The sequence below is a fragment of the Alexandromys fortis genome, unplaced genomic scaffold (genome assembly GCF_014885135.2).
Source record: "Alexandromys fortis isolate MF-2015 unplaced genomic scaffold, M_Fortis_MF-2015_v1.1 scaffold_174, whole genome shotgun sequence".
In the NCBI taxonomy this organism is placed as follows: Eukaryota; Metazoa; Chordata; class Mammalia; order Rodentia; family Cricetidae; genus Alexandromys; species Alexandromys fortis.
Window position 1 is genome coordinate 1978058 of NW_026068063.1, and position 24485 is coordinate 2002542.

Here is a 24485-nt window from a genome sequence, read left to right on the forward strand (position 1 = left end):
GCCTCGCCAAGCCCCTTGCCTGGGTCTCCAGCATCCCTCTGCTATTTCCCGGTCTCCCAACCGACTCCAGCTGAGACCCCTGTGCTGTGCCTACCCGGCCCCAGAAGGCCCAGTAAAATTTACCTCATGTGGTAAGTCACCCCTGGCAAGGCACACGGCACAGAAGAGTCGGGGAGAAGGGGGGACAGCAGAAAGCAGGAGGACAGGAGCAGGGCCAGAGCAACACCAGGAGGTGTCAGGGAGCAGGAAGAAGAGACAGGACTGGCACACCCCCCCCCCCCCTTGGAGATGAGCGTCTCCTAGCCATAAAGGAACGAATGATCAATAAAATCCCGTCATCTCTGGAGATGCCTCTGATTTCTGAACTCTTGTGTCGTACACTACTTGAGACATGACGATCACAAACCCAGCAGGCTCTTCTGGGTCTGACCATAGCCGTGGCCGGTGACAAGGGCGACACCAGGCCGGTGGTTCTGAAAGCACACACTCTGAGACAGAGATCCAGCCAGGACCGTGGGCGAGGAGGGGCAGATTAGAGGGCGCAGTTGGTATTTGCAGTTCCCTCTCCTGCCTGCATTTCCTAAAATCGAAAACTCCCACCTCCTGACTTCCAAAATAAAACATATTTATGGTGCATAATTAGGCTTTAATTAAGATCTCCTCTGGGTATGTGAGACAACATACACTTGTAGCACACTCAAACAAGCAAATAGACGCGACCTATTATTTATGCTGTATAGAAAGCTGCCTATTAAACCCAGGCAACGCTGGCTCTGGCTGCAAAGCTGTAATTCTGCCCATGGCCCAAAAGGAAGAAGAAGCTTCCCGAGAGGCATCTCGTGGCCGAATCCTGGCCCCTCTCGGGCACCTGGGATGGCAGTCAAGGTAATAGTGGGGAGAGAGTGGCTCAGGGATATATTTTCCTCTCTGTTTGCATATTCCGTGTGCCTGTCAAGCACTGTGTCTGGATATATAGCAGGCAACATGAGGAATGGGGCAGTTATAATGCGCTTGAACCCGATATTGACAGCTGGGTGGACTTGGTTCCCAGTTGTCAGTGTCCTGTATAACTATGAGACCTCCACTTTTTTTTTAACCTTTCCTGATCTAATTCTGAACTGTTACCAATGACAGTTCCATGGCTGTATCAAAAGAATGGAGGCAGATGCCTTTTATCAAAACAGCTGTTTGGTACTGGAAGAAGACATGGGCCGTGTGCTGTCCAGAACAAACTATGTGCTTCCCTAGATCCACTGGCAGACTGGCTTCGCAGTTACCTGGAAAACAAACTCTCCTCTTTGCCGCCAGGTGAACGGCCTGTCTCCCAGGAGAGCTAGGGCTTAGATTTCCTTCATGATTAATATATGACTCTGCCATGCTAAGGTCCCATCATAGGGAGACCCCAGAAGACTGTCCAAACAGATGAAAGGTTTAAGAACCTGGTCTACATGGCACCTGGAACTCTTACATCTATGTCTATAAACCGTGTCGTTGAGGTCACCTCCTTTGTGACTGACTGTACATGTGGCAGAGAAAACATCTGCCATGAATTTGCTTTCTTCTGAATCTCAAGGGCACTGCAAGGCAGAGGTCTAGGGTGCAGCCATATTAGATCATAGCCACGAAGCTCGTGACTGGAATGTCTTACTCATCCCTGTAAACCCTCAAATTATCCTATAGCCGAGACGCAGAGGTATTTGTTGAACAAATTATAATAAAAGGAGTTTCTGTTTGCCTTTTGGATTTTTATTTTTTTAAAAGAAGGCTTGTGGGAAAGAACCAACAAGAGGAGCGAGAGCAAGGAACACGAGCTGCTGAATAAATTATTCACACCCGAAAGCTCAGTAGCCAAGAGCTTCAGTGTTCTTGGGGAAATGACTTCCAGTTTTCCACTGTTAGTGGTACTATCTGCTCTGTGAATGAAGCACCTGCCAGTTTTAATAGCCAATAGGCACCAGATACCTGGTCAGCCCATGTATGAATAGTATTGCTAATTGTTACGGTAACCTAACAAAAGAAGACAAATCCCATTTTACAGCTGCAGAACCTGAGGGTCAAATTGCCAAAGGGGGTGGGTGGGTTCTGACTCTACAAACAGTGGTGGGTTTTCCACCAATAGGCCTGGTAAACCAATCTCTAGATGTTCAGTCTGTGTGCATGTGTGTGTACTTGCATGTACATGTGCACGTGTGTCAGAGTTTCCTGACATGATGTGTGTGCATGTACCCACAAGGGTTTGGAAGAGGGTGTCGATCCCTGGAACTGGAGTTAGACATGGTTGTGAGGTTCCGTGGGAGAGGCCAAGGTGGAGAAGGTGCTGGAAGCCAGACCTGGGTCCTCTGCAAGAGCAGTCGGTACCCTTCTCTCCAGCCCCAGATACTCAGCTTCATTGTTTTAGTTTACTGAGAATTCGAGGAAAAATAGTAATAGCTTGGGAAACCATGTGCGCGACCTGGCACCTTGAATAAAGAAAGCAGATTTCGGAACACCAAGAATGACTTTGAGATCACACGAGTGCTTCAATTTTAAAATTAATTCTAAATTTGAAGTTCCCCATAGTTTTGGGCTGAGTCATCGTAAGCCCTGCCAATCCTTTCCAGGCAATTATGATTAGTCCTGGACAGCAGTGAGCAGCATGCAGGCTGGCTAAGAGACTGGCTTCCTTAAGGAATTTGCAGTCTACTGAAAGAGAAGAGCAAATTAAGGAAGTCTGCAGTATTTAAATATTAGAGATGACTTGTTTAAGGGCTCTGGAGTGGAAGCGCCTGTGGACAAAAAACCAGACCTGGGATTGTTGAGTTGGTGCTGCCTGGGGAGCAAAGGCCCTGTGGGAGGATGCACTCTCCCTGTATCGATGCGGACGGAGGCAGAGTGGGTGTCAGGGCTGTGACATTCAACCTCCAGGCTTGTGGCCGAGGGCTGACTCTCCTGCTGACGGTCAGAGTGAAATCTCTCTAAGGGCACTGGACCAAGTCCTAACTTACTGGACTTGGCGTGAGCCCCAGGCCTTCCCCTTCTTTCATTTCTGTCTCTTCCTCGGTCTGGAGAGATGGCTCAGTGGGTAAAACGCTCGCGTTGGAACCTGACAGTGTGAGTTCAATACCCAAAACCCACGTAAAGGTGGAAGGAGAGGAGAGGGCTGATTGCATGAAGTTGCCCTCTGACCTCCACATGCCCAGCACACACATACTCCCCTCACACACACACACACACACACACACACACACACAGGCACACACACACACAATAATAAATACAGTCTTAAATAAACATTTTTTTTAAAAAAAAAATACAGTTCCTGCCTGTATGAGCTGGGAGGTGGTCCCTGAAGGCTGAGAAGAGAGACGAGGCCTCTGGTGACAGAGTCCTCTGGCTTCAATCAGTGCTACTCTGGGTGCAGAGAGACTCCACCACAGGCACAGATTCTCCCTCCCGCCATCCTCCCCTGCCCCGCTTAGGGAAATCATGTCTCAACACACCCCACGCTCTTCAAGGGACACATTCTCATTTCTAGAGAGCTTCTACTCCCCTTCTGGCTCTAGCCATAGCCTCAATTTGCCCTAAGCTGACCTGTGCCCACCATCAGCTCTTCTTCCAGTGAGTTCCCCAAAGGGCACGACCCTCTGTCCTAAAGCCCAGGTCCCACTGCCACCTTCTCCTGGGGCCGGTAAGAAGTAAGTTAGCTTGCTCGCTGGATTAAACCGAGTTTCACAGGATGCCAGAGAGAACTTCGTGTCTTCCTGCGTCTGGGTGGAAACTATTCACATAACCACAGACTGTACCCAGGAACGTGAAGCCAGTTTTCTTCACGTGCCAAGAAAGCCTGGGCTCTCACACACTAGAGGGGTTTGTCCCAGCCTCAGCCCTGTGCTGACTGCGGGGAATGTCTGAATCTTCCAAAGGGGGATGAGCCTGAACAGATCTCCTGGGGGTATAGCGTCGATGTGATTTAACTGTCATGCGAACCCAGTAACTTGTAGAGATGCTCGGAAAATAAGAAACTCTCCCCACACCCACGGGCACTGATGCCGGATACATGCGAAGAAACTCGGCACTATCCATGCCAATTAGAAGCCTGGTTCCTAATGAGAATTATGAGACAGGGCTCACTGGGAACTGGTGCACGGTGATTAGTGTCTTCCTGGAGGTGGGTGGCCATGTGCAAGGAAAAAGACGTCTCCAGGTCTTGGGACCTTCTTACAGAGCCGTGTTTGATGCTAATATACAACCCGTGGATAGAGGTACACAGGTACAAAATATGCTCTGATTCATACACTATGAGTACTGGGGGAGCATCACGTTGTGTACCCCGAGAAGCTACTTAGCAGCAGCATCACCTGTGGATAGGGAGGGAGGACCTACAGCAAAAGGCAAGCGGGGCCAGAGAGACGGCTCAGCTTTAGGAGCACTTGATCATCTCCCAGAGGACACAAGTTCGGTTCCCAGCAGCCACATCAAGTGACTCATAACCATCCGTTCCGGGGCATCTGACACCTTCTTCTGGCCTCCATGGGTACCACAAAAACACATACTCATACATAAGTTTTTAACGGTGAAAGAGCCCTTGCCCCACCCCGCCCCACCCCACCCTCACCCCCAGGAATCGAGGTGCTTATGAAGCCTTGCAAAGTAGCCATACTGTTTCCATCTTGTGGGTAGGACAACTGAGGCTTGGAGAGATGTGCCCAACCTTCATGGCTGCAAAGGGGTCAAGCTAGAGTGCAAGCCTCTGTCTTCTCTGGCCTCTTGGCTCGCCGCTTTTAACTCCCCACCCTCACCCCCCCACACACACACACACACCACCTTCTATCTTCCTCGATGATTATTTTTATGCAGAAAGTGTTTTCCTATTAAAAACATAGACATGGTTATTGAACGGCTTTTGCACCTTTCAGCAGCACAGGCACCAAAGATTTTATCCAGGAAGAGGAGGCCAAACCTGGGGAGACTGACGGTCAGCCCGGAAATGCACAGCCCGAGGACATCTGGGGAGAGGAGCAGACAGAAGCCACACCTGTCAGCAAAGGCGCCGGCACTCCTGGGAGCAGGTAAGGCCTGTGGCTGCCATCTTGGTCCGTGCTAGAATCCTGTGGATGTCCATGACTTCCAGCCATCTCTGCTAGAGAGTTGCCTTTAAATGAAATCCTTGAAAGGTTTAAAAAGTAAACTGTCTAATAAAATAGCATCTCATTATTTTCTCCGAGAGAGGCCGGTGGGAAAAGGAGTGGGAGGAGTTGATCTTTTATTTATTTTTTTTCCTCCCATTATGCCATGAGAAAGACAGCATGGTTCTGAGTGGACTCAGGGCTGGGGGGAGGCGCATACCCAGTCCGCAGTTCTGGGGAGGTCCCACCTGGCTGTCCTGCCCACGCATCCATCCGGAGGTGAAGACTGATGTCCGTGGGTGGCAGGCTGATCACCTTCCTCGAGGAGCTTTCCGCTTGTGATCCAGGGCAACCACCGCAGCCAGATCTTTTAATGTGAAAGAAATAGCTTCAAAATGAAAGTCGGCTTCATTTCAAAGCAGTAGCTAAGTGGAGCCTTCCTCTCCGAATTTCAGGCCTGAGCTGGCATCAAAGGCCCATCCCACGCAGTCAGCTGACCCTGCCACCCTCTCCTGCAGTGGTGTCCCCCTTCCATGAGAAAAATCATGAGCATTACACCTTGTTATTGACCAAATACAGCAACCTTCCTATTTACATGAGATGCATTTAAACATGGTGATGAACACTTATAGAAGAACCTAGGGATGCTTGGATGACTTGGTACTAGGAGCAACCAGAGTACAGATGAGCCTGGAAAGGCGACACATCCCCAGGGGCCCAGTGACAGGGCCTCCAGGAGGGAAGGGCATATGCCCTAGAGCAGATGGACAGTCTAAAACTCTAAGTCCCACCCCCACCCCCCGTCCTCCTAACACTGGGGTCCTGGGTGCTCACGTAGCCCCTCCAAACTCCCGCTCTCTCATCTTAAAATCAGGGTGACGAAGCCTACTTTACTGCATTGTTAGAGTGACAATATGAAATGAAACAGACAAGTGTCGAACACACAGGAGGCCCATCTAGAGGACAGAAAGTGACCACTAGCTCTACCTGCCCTCTCCTCATGGCCATTGTCAATGTCAGCAAACTTTAAGATAGATTTGAAACATGTGGTTGCCTGTGCATGAAGCATAGAGTTTATACAAACCTCCGCCCGCACCCAGGGTGAGTCTTCCTTTATGTGGGGTCCACAGGGGATTTGTTCCAGCTTTCTGTTATAGCGAGGTTTCTTATCAATCCTCAGTTATGGTGCCCCCCTAGTTCCTTTTCTCACGTTCTTACATAAGCTGGAGTATGAAGCCAGTGAGTTGAGCCATCTTGGGGCGGGGTTTGGGACAGGTGTGATCAGATACTACACAGAAGCCCTGAGAAATCAAGTTTTTAAAAAATCCCCATGCGAACACATAATGAAAACGGGGAGGGGCCTAGCGGACAGTTTCACATGGGCCCACTATAAACTACATGTAAGTGCAGCCTCGATAAATAAGTTCACCTGTGGGTTAAATGCAGCCTGCCAGGCTGACTAGGGCAGGGAAGCAATACTAAGCCTTCCTGGGCACAGATGCCAGTGACCCAGATGGCTTGTGACCCTGCTGACAGAGATACTTTTCTGTCCTACCTGCAGGGCAGTGTGGAGTAAACTGTTGGCAAAGGAACTTGGCAGCAAGTGTCAAGAGCCTCTGGAAGGTTCTTCCAACCTGGCAATTCTATTCTCATGTCATCAATCTGTAATAATAATAATAATAATAATGACATGTTGTCCAAGATTAGTGAGCAAGGCTGTTCACCACAGTGTGATCTGATCTGTGGTACAAAGTCTCAAAACAAGAAAAGAAAATGTGTATGTGTGCATGTGTGCACATGTGTGTGTGTGTGTGTGTGTGTAAATCTAGGCATAGAAGCATCAATCTGTGATCTCAGTGCTGCGGGTGGGGGGAGTAGAAGAGGGGAGATGGCAGAAACCAGGTCCCTAGTCTAGCTGAATCAATGAGATCCCGGTTACTTACTGTTCTTTTGCTGTGATGAGACACCATGAGCATGGAAACTTAGAAAAGAAAGCATTCGGGGACTGGAGAGATGGCTCCGTGGATAAAGAAAGTATTTACTCAGGGCCTTGCTTACAGTTATGGAGGGTACGTCCATGACTGTCATGGTGGGGAGCGTGGCAGCAGGCAGGTAGGCATAGTGCTGGAGCAGGGGCTGAGAGCTTGCATCTTATCCAGCAGCACGGGGCAGAAAAAGAGAGACTGGGCCTGGAGTGACACACCTCTCCAACAAAGCCACACCTCCTAGTCCTTCCTAAACAGTCCACCAACTGGGAACCAAACATTCAGATATGTGAGCCTATGGAGGCCATTCTCATTCAACCACCAGAGACCCTGTTTTTATAAAGAAGGCTGAAAGCCAATTGAGGAAGATACCGGACATCGACCTCTCGGTTTCACACACATGCACACTCATGCACATGTGCGCACACATATACACACAAAGATAGAGATAGAGATAGATGTGCACATATTGCCACAGGTTTACATATATTCACATATGTCCATATATATGTGTGTCTTAGGGTTTAATATTGTTGTGAAGCGACACCATGACCATGGCAACTCTTATAGAGACGCATTTAATTGAGGGGGCTCGCTTACAGTTTCAGAGGTTCAGACAATTATCGTCGTGGCAGGGAGCATGACAGCGTGCAGGCAGGCAGAGGTGGTGCTGGAGCTGAGAGAGCTACATCTTGCAGGCAACAGGAAATCATCTAACACACTGGGCAGTATCCTGAGTACACGAAGTCTCAGAGCCCACCCCACAGTGACACACATCCTCCAACAAGATCATACCCATACCCATGCCAACAAAGCCACACCTCCTAAGAGTGCCACTCCATATGAGAGTACGGGGGGGGGGCCAAATACATTCAAACTACCACAATACGTACATGTCCATATTGAGCATATACACACACACATCCAGCATATGCATATACACACAGCAGGAGAAGAAACGTTGAAGGCATTATGACATATTCATGCAGTGTGCCCTTTCCCTGTAATTATGATAGTATTCTTGAAAACTAGCAACAACAAGATATTTAAGGAAAGAAAGCAGGACACACACTTGATGCACAACAGTGAGCCACCTTTGCTTTTTCTACAATGCCCCCAGATGAGGGTTACAAGTTCACATCTTCAGGAAGCTGGTGGGGATGAGAAGAGAAATACAACATGAGCTTTGAGGCCTGCGGTAGACCACAACACACGTGTTTCCATCTCAAGTACTTTACTCCATGTCCAAACCCTGAGCCGCAGCGCGACTGCAGGGGGAAGGTAACCTGGGGCTTTTGAATCTGCAGCCCATCCCCAAAGTGCAGCGCCGGAGTGTTGTCCAGCTGGGCTTCTGGTTATGGGAGCCTTGGACCACTTCATCTTCTATGGTTCCTGAGTTTTCTCCAATAGGCAAGGACCACATTTATAACCCAAAGGGAAAAGGAAAAAGTGAAAGGCATAGCGTTAGAATTCAGGGCAGCACGGGTGCCGCCCACAGGGCAGTTTAAGACCAAAGGCAGAGTCCTAGGCCCAACTCTCCCTCTAGTCTCACTTCAATGAACCTGGACCTCCTGGAGGCAGCAGGCACTCCGTTCACAGCTGGAGCCAAGGCAGGACCTCTGAGAAGCATCCAGCAGCTAGGAGGCTGAGGCCAGGGCTATGAATAGCACATCCCTGGCATACCAACTGAGTATTCTCGGCCCACAGCTACTGAAGTCTGCTCCCTCTTTGATATATACACATGCAGACACACGAACACACACACACACACACACACACTCACTCACACATACACAAAGGGTTAAAATATCATAAATACAGAATGGCACAGTCTGACACCTTTAGGGAAAACACACAGGCATGTACACACACGCACACACACGCACACACATGCGCACACTTAGGTGCAGCTCTGGTTGAATTTCAAAGATGAAGGAGATTGTGGCGAGGAGTGTCTGAGGCAGCCTCAGGGCCTTCAACACAGCACATAGTTGAGACTTCTGCGCCAGGGACCCATGTCACACCATGACAGCTCAGCAGCGTCTGTGAAATGATCTCAGGGTTGCTATGAGTCTTCCCCCATCGCAAGACTGAGCTCAGTCGGCTCTTCGCTCCATGGGCATGTTCAGAGAGAGGAGGCTTGGGCTCCGCACTGTTTGCTAATTTTGGAGGTCCTTCTCAAATTCAAAATGTGAAATGATCATTTGGATCCCACAGGATGTGGGGGTGTCAGTTGGAAAGTGTTTGCAACTATGTGACCTGAGTTCAATCCCAAGAACACATGGGGGGCGGGGAAGGTGTGATGGCATATACTGCTAACCCCGGGGCTGATCCACTGGAGCTCACTGACCACCTAACCTACCCTGGTGAACTCCAGGGCAAGTGAGAGACTCTGCCTCAAAAAAAAAAAAAAAAAAAAAAAAAAAAAAAAAAAAAAAAANAAAAAAAAAAAAAAAAAAAAAAAAAAAAAACAAAAAAAAAAACATACACACACACAAAAACATGGACACCACCTAAAGCTGTCCTCTGGCCGCCATGCACGTGCGCGCGCGCGCGCACACACACACACACACACACACGCACCAGAATTCAGTTGGCTGTACTGTAGACGGCATTAGTTCCCCAAACATGGATCAGCCCAGTGCCTAGCAGATTGGGTATCCGAGCTCTACTTGTGTTCAGATACAGCCAAATGCTTAGAGCGTCCTTGAATTGTTGACACATCTCTTGCTGGGGTTTATAAACCCCACAAGGGGCCCAGTAGGACAGTTTAACTGATTTCTGGAAGGGCTGATGAGTAAAGATTCGCACTGTGTCGCTGAGTGTCCCACGCAGCTAACAATAAGAGAAGCTTACAGAGTATCAGGACATTAGAGAGGCAAGCTGGCTCCCTGCGAGGCACCTCGATTAAAGCAGTATTGACTTGGCCTCAGCCAAGCCGGCTGCTCAACGGATTTGCATTTCCCCCAGCAGAGCTGTTATCAAGAACCTTTGGGACCCCACGGCATTCTGGCCACTCAACAGGCGAACTGAGCGATAAGGACAGTAGAGCTTCATCAGATCTGCCGAGGAGCAGAGAGGGACACAGAGGGGGTTAGCTGTGCCAGCAGGGCATAAGAAGACGTGGAATCTCAAAAGCACTTTCAATTTTTTACCCACATGGGGTGGAAAACCCTTAACCACATGCGTGCATCCCAATAGATTCCATTGATCCTCGGTGTGTGTGTGTGTGTGTGTGTGTGTAAATTGCAAAGCCTGGGGAAGGTTTTTAGGGCATTGCCCAGGATAGTGGTAAAGAATGCAGGCTTAGCAGGCCTTGGTTCAAATGCTCACTACCTATATCACGTCACTTGGGCAAGTCATGTGACCTTCCCCTAACCTCGGTACCCTCTGTTGGAACATGGTGTGCTTGCAGTATCTATCTCCTGAGCAGATTGGCTGCATTGTTTGATCAGTCAAAACACTTGGTGAGAAGTGCTTATTAAATAATAACAAGTATTAAACAAAGCGACTAATGGGTGTGTGTTTGCCTGTATGCAGGGGTATGTGGAGGAGGGTCTGTGTGGTGTGTGTGTGTGTGTGTGTGTGGTGTGTGTGTGTGTGTGTGTGTGTATAGGCCAGAGGACAACATCGGGTGCCATTGTTGGGAACATGACCCAACTCCCTTGAGACACAGGGTCTCTCAAAGGCCTGGAGCTCACCAGTTAGGCTAGTGGGGTTAACCAATGAGCCCCAGGGATCCTCCTGTCTCTCTCCCCCTAAATCCATCCCACCCCCAGTGCTGGGATTACAGGTGAGTGCCACCGCCCCTGGCAATTCTACTTGAGTTCTTGTGATCCAGCTCGGGTCTCATGCTTGTGAGTCAAGTGTTCCACAGCCAGAGCTAAGTGTGAGTCAGTATCTCACCCATAAAAATGGACTCGCTGGACCCTTCCTTCACCAATCCCTTCTCTCTCCATCTCCTCGCACCCTGGACTCCAAAGGCAGGGATTCTGTGGCAGTCAGATGTTCTAGAGGCCAATGGCAAAGTAGAGATACTAATTGTTGGGAGATTTATAACTTTTATTTACACTAAATAGTGAACTTGATCACAATCATTACATACCCAGGCACTAGCTTTGAGAGCCTTCTTCCCTGTCTCCCAGAGTGTTTGAAAAGCTGTGAAATGGGGTGTCATAAATATTACTTGTGGGGTTGATTTGGATGAGGAAGGACCAGTGGGATTTATGTAAGTCACTCCCACACTGCTGGTTTGCCTTTTTGCTAAATACAGAGAAGGTCAGCTCCCCTGGGCCGAGCTGGCTGGAGCTGGACCAGTCTTCCTGATGCTCCTGCACAATCTGTGGCTTCATGGTTACCCCTTCTCCTGAACCACATTCTGCATGCCACAGATGTAAACCCACACACATGTGAACTCACAGGTGTGAACCCACACACACGTGAACTCACAGGTATAAGTACTGCAGGTGTGAGCTTCAGAAAGGAAAACCCAGAGGCAGTAAAGAGAAACCTACCACGAGGTTTTCCTCCCAGGCTTCTGTACCTCCTGCCCTGGTTCTGCACAGACTTTTCCAGGGCTTTTCCTGTTGTGATTGCCTTTGGTAGATGATCATGCTTGGCATAGTCTACATATTTCTATATACCTTTAACAGAATTTGTCTCTTCTCAACACAGATCCAGTCATCCAACAAGACAACCTGATGTGTGCAAATGAGACCAAGCTAAAGAGGCCAGCTCGAGAGAGCAGAAACTTAGCCTCGTCCTCAGAGCTCGTGAGAACAGCTGGGAAGTCCCTCGAGAGACAGAGAAAAGGAGATCCAAGTGTGCGACCTCAGAACGAGCCCCACGCTGCCCTCTCGCAGACCTTCCAGCCGATGAACGGTTCCCAGGTGCCGAATGAGCCCTTGGGACCTCCACTCCTACTCACCACCGTGGTGGGACCAAGAAGGGTGCCATTCGGGTTCCACGATGAAGATTTTTACTCAGCTTCATCATTAAACAATGAACAAGAAGACTATGACACGGAAGAAGAAACCCACATGGAGGAGGAGCTTCTGCTGGTTAGGATGCGGTCTCCGCCCAGCCATAAGAGAAGCCGATTTCTTGGGACATCAGCCACTCCTAATAGAAACATTGAGGAAAACGCTGAAAATCTCAGAGGAAACTTTGCGAGATGGGGAGAGGCCAGTCCTAGATCTCCAGGAAAAAGCAGAACCATGGAGCCAGCAGCAAAGCCGCCTTCTGCTGAGCAAAGGATGCTTCAAGCTAGCAGGCTACGTGGGGAGTTGGAGGAAGAGAACCCCAGTGGAGACCAAGAAGACGCCATGACTACTCCTTCAGGGGACGCCAGATCTATTGACATCATCCGAGACAGCACCGAAGGTGGAGCCAGCGACTGTCCTATGGAAGATAGGCCTATGGTTCACCATTATGGGAGAGACTGGCAAAATTACTTAAGTGGTTCTAGGAATTCGTTCGGCTGCTTACTCTCTGGGAGACCCACAGCTCCCAGATCGTCCCTGAGTACGTCTTACAGCACTCAGGGGTCACTGCTGCATTCTGCTCTCGTAGATGATATCCCAGCACGCTTGTCCATGTCGTCTCTTCTAGTCCCCAGTTCAGATATGGAGGAAAACCTAAGGTTCAACGTACGCCGGCCACTCTCACCCATCAGAAATAGGAATCCACTGGCCACTGCTGAAAACCATAGTGATGACATTGGGGGAGCAGAGGAGACAGCTTCAATAAGCCAAGCTCAGGAGTCTCCACTCTTGGCAGGAGATCTACCAAACCCTCAAAGCGGCGTGACCTTGGGGAATTCTCCCAGTTCTTCTGCAAGAAGACATTTACAAGGCCGCTTCTACATGCCTGGGTCCCTGCGAGAAAACATACCGTTTACTTTCTTTGCAGTGTCTGATTTTCCGAATCAAAATGATCATGAGGCCACCTTTAGAGTCTCTGCTGTCATGGATGAAAAGGGGGCCACAGAGATAAAGACAGACCCTGAGAAACTCCGGAAACTACAAGAAAGGTAAGCATGATAGCCACACACTTCCTCCCTCTTCCACACCCTCACCCCAAGCTGAGACAACCATTGCTTGCTTTAGAGGAAGGTGGGAAAGTTAAATCGCAGATAGGTTCTTCCTTAACTTGTTAACGAGATCGCTCATTTTGAGAAAATTGTCCCATTTCATTACCCTGAAAAGTTATGTATGCACAAAGAAGAAATGACAGTCGTACTCAGTTTTATCCATAGATCCCCAAAGTATCTTTTGCCTTGAATACTATATGAAGGGCATCCAGGCGATGGTGGCGCACACCTTTAATCCCAGCGCTCTAGAGGCAGAGGCAAGCAGATCTCTGTGAGTTCAAGATCAGCCTGGTCTACAGAGTGAGTGAGTTCCAGGACAGCCAGAGCTGTTACACAGAGGGGGAAAAAAAAACCACACACACAAAACAAAACAAACAAACAAAAAAGAGGCAAGGTCTGGCTGGCTGGCATCCTTGGTAAAGTGACAGACCTTAGGAGCTGAATTCATCCCCAAGACCCCCACAGTGGAAGGAAAGAACTGACTCTCCTAAGTAGCCCTCCAACCTCCACATTTACACTGTCAAGCACATACATACACACAGACACAAACACACACACACATACACATGCATGCACGCGCAGGTGTAGAGTAAACAATTTTTGTTTGTTTGTTTTTTTTAAGGAAAATAAGGGGAAAAATAGAAAGGCAAATTTCCAGGGATACAAGGACACCTGGTAACACAGGGCCCTCTCCCCTCTCTCCCTAGCAATTAGCTAGGATTTTTTTTTTCTGAAAAGGTTGCTAACTCCCCAGAGACAGAACCGTTCGGCTCTTGAAGTTCACAGGTCTTCCTCCCGAGACTTACTGCAAATCCAACCAACAGTTCTAGAATTTAAACCTTCCAAACCCAAAGACCGTTCCCAAACAGTTACCATAGCTACCCCAGTTCTCTGAAGGGTGGGGCTGGAGTAACTAAAGCCTCCATTTTAAGTTCTCTCTCTCTCTCTCTCTCTCTCTCTCTCTCTCTCTCTCTCTCTCTCTCTCATGCATAAGAGAGAAAAACAAGATCCTTTTTTGAATTGCCCTTTTCTTTGATCTTTCCTTTCTCTGGAGGTGAGTTTGGGATATTTCACAGCTATGAAACAGGATACTTTTTAAAGCCTTCATTAAACACTGTCAGAATCCTGCCATCTCTTTTATGATGGGTGGATGGGTGTTTACTGTGCCCAAATCTTGGCTTAAAGATCTGGAAATTGATTCTTGGAACATGAGCCCTCTTTGTGCCTGTTAGTACAGCTTCTCTGGGCCATTAATTACCCCATTGATGTCCATTTGCAAGCAGAAAAATTTCACCATGGTGAATTAAAAATGGAGAAAGAAGGGGAGAATAAAACAGACTGTATATACTCCTCTTCAGAAAGAAGAGCTTGCTTTTCTTTGTTTCATATGTGTGTGCGTACATGTGTGTGCATGCATGCCTGTGTGCACATGTGTGTGCATGTGTGCCTGTGTGTGCACATGTGTACATGTGTATGCATGTGTGCCTTGTGCACATGTGTGTACATGCATGCCTGTGTGCGCACATGTGTATGCACATCTCTCTGTGTGTGCATGTGTGTGCCTGCCTGTGTGCGGACATGTGTGTGCATGCATGCCTGTGTGTGCACATGTATGTGCATGTGTGCCTTTGTGCACGTGTGTGCATGTGTGCCTGTTTGTGCATGCATGCCTCTGTGTGTGTGCAGATCTGTGTGTGTGTGCATGTGTGTGCCTGCCTGTGTGTGCGTGACTATGTAGATGCCTGCACTTGGTGTCAGGTGCCTTCTTCAGCATCCCCTCTTTATTTGTTGGGCAGGTTCTCTCACTAAATCAGAGTTTCTGCTGGTCTACTAGCCACAGCTTTCCTCCCAAGGTCCCCGCCTCTGTCTCTTGCATGCTGGGATTACAGGCAATTCCATGTCTACCCTGCTAAGTAAGAGCTTTCTAGTTGCCAGTGTCTTGTCTTAGTTAAACGAGCTACAAGACCACGATCCATGGTTAAGACCGAAAGACGTCACACCCACCCATCTTCACCAGCCCCGAAATGTAGCTTCAGACATGCTTGCTTATCAGATGTCTGGACTCCAACCATCCTGACATGATGTCCTTGGGTTCCAAACAGTTTGTTTTAAAATGCATGTGCTTGTAGACTTGGGCCTCTGCATTAAACAGCTATCATTCATGAGTGTTTGCACTCTCTTTTTTCGTACATAACAAACCTTAATATTTATCTTTTCAAAAATGTCCATTTTAGGAAATGTTTGTAAATGAAGATTTGTTTGTTTATTTATGTATTTTGAGATAGCATCTCACCACGCAGCCCCGGCTGACCTGGAAGTCACTCTGTAGATCAGGCTGACCTCAAACTCATAACTGCTTGCCTCTGCCTCCCAAATGCTGGTCATTTGTGGGGTACCCCCACATGCCCCCACAATAAGTAGTTGTCCTTCTGATGTAGTTTGGCAAAGATTGTCCCTGCTGGTCTACACGGCTGCCTGTGTCATGCGTCCTGTGCTCGACAGATACTGAGCAGATCCATCTGTGTGGCCGGGTCCCTTCTGCTCTGTTAGTCTTGTCTGCCTTTCCCTGTCCTGGTGACAGCATCCTAATGTCTGCAGCAGTGGGAGGCCGTGACAAAGGACAGTGTAAGGCCTTCCTCCCCATGTTCTTCAGAGTCCTTGACTACACACTTAAGGGTCTGTTTGCTGGGGCTCTTTCATTGGGATTACACTGAACCTACGTGCTATTTCAGCAACGCCGAGAGCTTTGAAACACTAACTCTTGCTTTGCATGGCTGCTCTCTCCTCTGGGTCTTCACGCACTTCTGTCATTTTCTTTACAAAAGCCCTTCGAGTCATCTCGAGTTCTTCATTTGCTGCTGTTTGCTATTGAAATGATATTTTCAGTTCTAACTCTTTGTGTCTCATGTATAGAAATGCAATTGACTATAATTTTTATTTTCTCTGTGTTTTGTTCGAGTCTCTCATTGTGTACAGTACTTTGTCTCTACACTGCTCTGGTTTTCTATGTAGAAAATAATTTTGACTAGGAACATTTTCATTCCTCTCCTTTCAAACCCTGTATTTTTAATGCTGTTTTAAATCTTACAGTGTTATATCAATTTTTAAAGGATGGCTGGTTTTATATTAAATGTTTATTGCCTTTTGATGAGTTTCCTTTCAGGGCATAGCCCCACTTGCTTTGTCTTTAATAGCATCTAGAAACACACACCTGCGGATCAAAGGGAACATGCAGGCCTAAGGTTCATAATGTGCATTATAAAGTCACTTTTCAAGAAAGTTCTAGGTCTGGGAAGACACTTTATTTGGTACAGTGCTTGCTGTGGTCTTATGAGGATCTGAGGTTGGATGCCCAGCATCCTCATAAAACTCTAAGCTGAGGCAGGAGAATCCTTGGGACTTGCTGGCCAGCCAGTCTAGCCAATTGGTGAGCTCCAGGTTCAGCGAGAGACCCTGCCTTTAAATTAAGGTGGGGACAGCACAGCATAGTAGCACATGTATCCAACCCCAGCACTCAGGAGACAGATGCAGGCCAGTCTCTCTGAGTTTGAGACCCAGCTGGTTTCTGTAGCAAGTTCTCCACCAGACAAGCTACACAATGAGACCCTGTCTCAGGGCTGGGGGCGGGGTGGGGTAGAAGGTAGAAAGTAATAGAGAAACACAGCCAACATCAGCCTCTGGCCCCCACATGCACACATGTGCACGCGTGGGTGTATACACAAACATGTGTGTGCACAGACACACATCACATAAACCCTGGAATGTCGTCCCTTATAGCGCTTGCATTTGCTGCCGTGCAAAGACCACTCAAGTAATCATAATTATTTTCTTCTAGTATTTTTATATTCTTATTTTATACAGCGTAGAGCAACAGATCTCAACCTGTGGGTCACAACCCCTTTGGGGTCGCATATCAGATATTTATATTAAGATTCATAACAGTAGTAAAAATTACAGTTATGAAGTAGCAACAGAATACTTTTGTGGTTAGAGAGGTCACCACAAGATGAAGAACTGTCTTAAAGGGTCGCAGTATTAGGGAGGTGGAGAGGTTGGCATAGAGATTAATGACATGGCTTTTTAAATTTTTAGTTGTAGCTTACATTTCTGAACATAGCTCTGAAGCTTCTGTGCTAGTTTTGAACCCAGCAGCTATGACTATGACTCTGAGTTTCCAGCTTACACAGCCAGCTTCCTCAGGGTGGCTAAGGCCAGGGGTGGGAAGGGGTGGGGGGGGCTCTCCCGGCCTAATCCCTCACCCCCACCACCTCCGTTTTGTACTGCTGGGAACTGAAGCCATGGCCTCCCGCATGCTAGACAAACACGTGACCACTGACTTACACGCTCCGTCTTGCTGCTGACTTCTTGACTTGTCCCTCCCATGGAGCTCACACTTATTAGTGACGGCAGAGCAGCCCAATATAAGAGTGTGTGCGTCAGTGATCAATAACTCCATCTGGAGAAATCCTCACAGGGTCAAAGCCCAGGCTTGTGGACACGGCGTGGAGAGTTGTCCTCCCTCCTTCTCCCATGAACACCTCGGGAAATGTGGGGGCTCCTGGTCACGAGGCCTTGTTTTCTGCTCAGTCTCCTGGAGGAGGACTCGGAGGAGGAGGAGGAGGGAGACTTGTGTCGCATCTGTCAGATCGCTGGGGGTTCCCCGACCAACCCCCTCCTGGAGCCCTGCGGCTGTGTGGGAAGCTTGCGGTTCGTTCACCAAGAGTGCCTGAAAAAGTGGCTGAAAGTGAAGATAACGTCAGGTAGGTGGGGAAGGGAGAGAGGCAAGCCCGCTGCAGAGGAGAATTAGCCCAAGATGCCAGAGCGGGAGGGGGGGACCTGGGGGGGGCGGGCTTGTCGATGGCTCAACGTCAGGGAAATGCGGCCAAGGCCAGGATTCCTGTCTCTAAATGCTGTGCTGGAGGGTAAGTGGATGTGTGTGTGTGTGTGTGTGTGTGTGTGTGTGTGTGTGTGTGTGTGTTTACGTCTGAGAGACTCTTGGAAGCACATTCTCCTCCCACTTGAGGCCTAGACAAGATGATAAACTCATCTCCTGTGAGGAAAGAAGACGACATGGGTGGCCAGTAAACCCTCAGCAAGTGTTTGGTAGCCCTGTCCACACACACACACACACACACACACACACACACACACACGCACACACACACATCTACTTCATCTGCAGGAGGCAGGGTGTTACTTAAGGACCCAGTGATGGCTGGAGAGATGATTCGGTGATTAAGAGCACTTGTTGATCTTGCAGAGAGAGTCCAACTTCAGTTCCTAACACGCACTATGGACAGCTTATAACCGCCTGTAAGTCCAGCTCTGGGGAATCTGATGCCCCCTTCTGGCCTCTGTAGGTACTCACACGTGTATGTGCACACACATTCTCAAAAATAAAAATCTTTCTTAAAAAACACTCGAGTGAAGCTGCCTGTTTGCCAGAGGGGTGAATGGCGGTTCACTCTGGTTTCCTAGATCTGTGTCAAAGAGCCTCGCATATGACAGCTTTGTCAGATCATCTCGTAGCTGGGCGTGAAGCCCCCTCTCTGTTCTCCCAGGAAGTGACAACCTCAATACAGACACATGGAGGTTGACTACAGTGTGCTTGGCAGAGAGTCGAGCTTGCCTTGCACAGTGAGGGAGGAGCTGGCATATCTCGGCTGGGGAGGGTACCGGAAAGGGGCTCCATCAGTGTGGTCAAGTAGAAAATGGCCACTGTGTACTTCAGACCACCCTCCCTGGCGTTGGTACTCCTCAGCCAGATCCTGTTTCTCCCCTCTCCCGTATCCTTATCTGTCTCTGGCCCAGGTGGCAGATCTAGGGCTCTCCCCTGCCCCCATGGGTTGTAGCCATATGCCCTCACCATGTCATCAGGGTAGTCATATTAGCTGACTCTCTCTCCATGGGTGCATCCTCCCCACACACACACAAGAAACACAAAATCAATCCCCAAATGCTTAAATCCACATTTACAAGCCAAGAAAGCAATCCAATGGAGGGAGGGAGGGAGGGAGGGAGGGAGGGAGGGAGGGAGGGAGGTAGGTGCCGGGAGAGCAGGCTAATAGTGACGCTGGCTGCTGTCACTGTGGCTGCTCTTCCCTGGGGAGACACAGTGTCTGCCTCTTCCTAAGGTGACAAACCAAAGTATGATTCCACCAAAGTTTAACCTGGAGAACTAATGAGTTCATTGTGCTTACTCACGGAGCATGAATGAGGGGTTACTGGCAGGATCGCGGGGGACCCCAAAGCAGCTGCACTGGAGCCCCTCTTCACTTCAGCTCCCCCCACACTGTATATTCCAGGGCCTCTCTCGACCCTCAAGCCACCTGAGGTCAGGGCAAAATGGCATCCAGACGGTTGGGAGGAGTGCCTGAAAGCCCGCTGACTCTCCCCACTGCCTCCTGTCAACAGACCACAGGCCCTGTCTACTGTGATGGACTCCTGCAAGCAGGCACAGCTAATCTGATAACCATGGGACTGTGTCGTTTAGAGGATCAAATTCTATAACAGCCCAGCAAAGGCTCTCTCTTACTAGAAATCCAAGCCAATTAAACATTTAGCAGAGGCAAAAAAGAAAAAAAAAAGAAAAGAAAAAAAGAAAGAAATAAAAAGAAAAAAGCTAAACACGATGCTATTTTGGAGCTTGAATATGTTCAGCAGGATTAGAATAGAAGTTACATGGGATGTCCAGTCACCAATATCATTGCTGGTGGGAGAGAGAGAGAGAGAGAGAGAGAGAGAGAGAGAGAGAGAGAGAGAGAGAGAGAGAGAGAGAGAGAGAGAGGAGAGAGAGAGAGAAAGAAGAAAAGATGCAGGCAAAGCAAACGCAGCACGGGGAAGTGGACTGTTGTTTACCCCACCCCTAACAGTCTCTGTGATCCTCTTTCTTCATATCCACAGTAGATGGCTGGACCCAGGGTTCTGATCACTAAATAGATGCAGGAACCGGTATGTTTCCTAGTAAGAAACATTTATAAATGCTGCAGCTATAGTGGTGGTGGTGGTTGGGCGTGTGTGCGGCATTCTTATTTCCACAGAACAGCCATGGTTCTGCAGCTTCTGTTTTTGCCTTGGGGAAGCAGAGCAAACCGGACATAAGCAGAGCTGGTTGTGGTCTGGTGCAGCAGCAGCACAGGGAATCTTCTAGCCCTTTTTCCAAATGGGCCTGACCCAGATCCTGCTTGCCCGGAATCCACACCTGGGCCCTCTCTCCCCACTCCGTCCCTTTCCTCGGGTGGGAGCAAAGGTAAGGCTGGTACCGAAGCTGCTGGCTGAGGATAGCGTCTCCTGTGGATTTGGTACTAATTGATTTATTGCACAGCTGTTGGGTCTGCAGGGATGGGGGAGACTACAGGTCCAACGGTCACTCCTCCTGCAAAGGCCTGTGCCAGAGAGACTTCGCTTCCCAGTAGCAATTCCAATTTTATGAACCATTATGTTTACATATTTAGATAGAAACAAGACCTATTATTTAAAGGCCATGGAGAGTTCACCTGCCTGAAGCTCCAATAATAAATGACCACAAAGGGAAAAAGATGTTCAGAGCTCAGATTCAAGGTCATTTTCTCCAGAAGATGATTGACTCAGAAAATCACCCAAGCTTGGGATTCATAGCACACACAAGCTCAGTCTCAAAAGACCTCCCGCCCGAAGTTCCAGCACAGACGAAAGGGAGGGGTGGAGGGGGCCGGGTGGAGAGGCGGCTCAGTGGTTAGGAGTACTTGACTGCTCTTCCAGAGGTCCTGTGTTCAATTCCCGGCAGCCGCATGGTGACTCACAGCCATCTGTAATGGGATCTGATTCCCTCTTCTGGTGTGCATGAAGACTGAACATTCATATACATAAAATGCAGGAATAAAAAAGTGTGTGTGGGGTGTGTGTGTGTGTGTGTGTGTGTGTGGAGAGAACCTCTGAACTATACTCTCTGACATAGGATTCTATTACTCTTGATTCCAGGAGCAGATCTGGGTACTGTAAAGACCTGTGAGATGTGTAAACAAAACCTACTGGTTGACCTGGATGACTTCAACATGACGGACTTCTACCGCAAGCATCAGCAATCCCGGGTAAGACATGTCCCTGCTGCCTTCTCCCTGGTCTAGGACAGGCAGAGGATCTGGTAAGACATGTCCCTGCTGCCTTCTCCCTGGTCTAGAGTAGGCAGAGGATCTGGAGAGATGGCCCAGTGGCTATGAGCACTTACTGCTCTTCAAGACAATTTGGGTTTGATCCCAGCACCCATAAAGTGGTTCACAACTATTTGTAACTCTGATTCCATAAAGCCCAATGCTCCCTTCTGGCATGTGTGGGCACCGGGCACATGCTCATTCACAGAAATTAAATTAAATTAAACAAACCAATCTTTAATAAATAAAAAAAGCAGGTTAGAAGTTCAAGCAGAAAGCAACTTCAGCTCCTTGGTCTCAGGATTGTAAAAAGCCAAAGCATGATCTGGGTTTGAGTCTCTTTGTTTCACTTCTTGAGAAGGGATGTCACTAAATTGGGACACGAGAGAACTGAGAAGTCTTGGCCATTCTGGTTGATGTCTACCTGCGATTAGGGACAAAATGGGGGAGGCTGGTGTAGCCAACTGAACCTGTGGAAACAGCAAGGAAGTCTGGGCAAGCCCCATGCCCAAATTTGCTGGAGTAATTTAATAACAACAGAAAATAAACTCAAGGTCTTGGGGGAAATGGTCCCCAACTTAAACATCAAGTATTCTGGGTAACGAGGACCTACTAATAAGCATGAAGTAAACGCTTACTGTGTGCTTCTGACACCCTGGGACCTGGGGGATGGGGTAAGTGGAGGAAACTCTCCTGGGGCATTCGGATTACATTGCTGAGAACGTGGGAAAGTTAATTAACCTCGGGTGGAAGGTGATTTATGCCCAAGGCAAAGTTAATCACTTAATTCTCAGCAAACAATCTCCTATTTAGAACTCCACTCTCCAATAGAGAAGCCACAAGCCACTTGTGACTAATGAGGAGGTGGCTAGTTCTAATCAATACATGTTGTGGATGATAAATACCCACCAAATCAAATACTAGATACTAAAAAAAAGTCACATCTTTATATTAAATTTATACTTACTGTCATGGCTAGTTTTATATCAACTTGACCCAAGCTAGAATCATCTGAAAGAAGGGAACCTCGATTGAGTAAAAGCCTCCATAAGATCCGACTGTAGGGCATTTTCATAATTAGTGATCGATATGGGAGGGCCCAGCCCATTGTGAGTGATGCCGTCACCAAGCTGGTGGTCCTGGGTTTTATAAGAAAGCAGGCTGAGCAAGCCATGAGAGCAAGCCAGTAAGCCGCACTCTTCCATGGCCTCTGCATTGGCTCCAGCCTCCAGGTTCCTATCCTGTTTGAGTTCCTGTCCTGACTTCCTTCAGTGATGAACAGCAAAACAAACATGTAAGCCAAATAAACTCTTTTCTCCCCAGCTTGTTTTATCGGTCATGGTGTTTCATCGCAGCAATGGAAACCCTAACCCTTCCTTCATCTGTTTGTCAGTATTATAACAAAATGTGTGAGGCTGCAACTTTATTAAGGAAACAGGCTTTAAGCTACAAGGGCGGTGACTGTCATGCGGAGCACACACACACACACACACACACACACACACACACGGAGAAAGCCCATTGTGTAGGTCATGTTCTTAGGGTCAAGGGCCCATATCTGGTGATGATCTTCTTGCTGGCCGATTCCTGGACATGTATCACATGAAAAGGGAGAGGCAGCATGTGTGTGTACATGTGTGCATGTATATGCATGTATGTGTGTTCTCTCCAGGATGCAATCATGGGCCCTCATCTGGATGTCCTGATTTAAGCCTCTTCCCTCCCAAAGACTCTGTTTAAACAGCAGGGTTAGATTAGCCTTCCAGCTTTTTGTGGATTTTTAAGTTATTAGTATTTTCACCTGGCATAAACAACAGCTGGAGGCTGGAGCGATGGGCTCAGGGGTCAGAGCACTGGCTGCTCTTGAAGAGAACCCAGGTTCAATTTCCCAGCACCCACATGGCACCTCACAACCTTTTGTAACTCTAGTTTCATGGGATCCGACCTCCTCTTCTGGCCTCTGTAGATACCAGGCATGCATGTGGTACACAGACATACATATGGGCACACACACAAACACATAAAATAAAAAATTTTCAGAAAGAAACAATGGGTTTTATTATGACATTTCCATACATGTATGACTGTTCTTTGGTCATATTCACACATACCACTGTGGAAGTCACAGAGGTCTCTGTGCTTGTGATGGGCACTAGGGGAGCCTGGGATGTTGGCACAGGGTTGTTCCCTCAAAGGAAGGATGCAATGTTGGTCATCCACCCAGAAGGCTGGGGAAGATGTGTTTTCTAGCCTGGTGACCAGAGACTCCATCTGCACCCGACCCTCCCCAGACCCTGACGGGAAGCTTGTTTTACTCATCTGTAGAGCCCATCTTTATGGACTTTACAGAGTTTTGATGTAGTCACTACTGATCTATATTTAGCTTCCTTTGTTCCTCAAGGAGATTTGTGTGCTTTGAGGCATGCGGGATTGAGTTAATCATTACCAAAAAATGTTTTACCAACTCGCGCTGTCCTTAAATATGCCTACAAAAATAAACCACTGGGGGGTCAGACTCCAAAAGTTTGAAACAATACTGGCCACTGAGTTGTCTTGAACTGAGCTGCCTTCTTGCCCCTCCCAGGCGAGTGGCTCTGCTGGCCATGAAGGCAGCGGAAACCCCTGCGTACCCTGACCTGTCCCTTCCGCCCTCACTTCTCACCCATCCCATCCCCTCCCTAGGTAAGGTTTCCACCTTCCTACTTCACAGTGGGTATGTCAGTCAGCTTCCATCCCTGTAATGAAATACCCGAAGATTTGCTTTGGCTTCTGGCTCTGGAGACTGTGGTCTCAGGTTGAATGAGTTCTATTACTTGGGGCCTCTGGTGAAAACAGCGCACTGCGGAAGTGTGGGAGAGCAAACTGCTCTCCTTTGGAGCCAAAGAGCAGAGGGAGAAAGGAGGCGGCTCTGGTACTCAGCATTCCCCTTCAAGAGTGGCACAGAGTGGCCGAGGACCCTTCCCTAGGTCCCGCTTCCTAAAGGCTTTCACCTCCCAACACTGTGGCCCTGGGGACCAAGACTAACACACATGCCACAGCAAGGGAGATTCGGCTTCCCAGAAGAGCCCTTGGGGTAGCTCTGTTCTTTCAGAGGACCCAGGCTTGGTCCCCAGCACCCACATGACTGCTCCCAGTTGTCTGGCTCCAGGGAATCAAGCTCACTCTTCAGGCTTCC

At 48.5% G+C, this 24485-nt stretch overlaps 1 protein-coding gene across 1 annotated transcript in view; it reads left to right on the forward strand.

Moving 5' to 3' along the window:
* The window catches only part of Marchf10 (membrane associated ring-CH-type finger 10), a 91461-nt gene that overhangs the window by 50791 nt on the left and 16185 nt on the right, over positions 1-24485 (forward strand). Inside the window, exons 5-8 of the mRNA XM_050120452.1 lie at positions 4899-5048; positions 11765-13121; positions 17769-17941; positions 21141-21250. Of these exons, the coding sequence (XP_049976409.1) occupies positions 4899-5048; positions 11765-13121; positions 17769-17941; positions 21141-21250 (1790 nt within the window). The remainder of the gene's footprint in view (positions 1-4898; positions 5049-11764; positions 13122-17768; positions 17942-21140; positions 21251-24485) is intronic.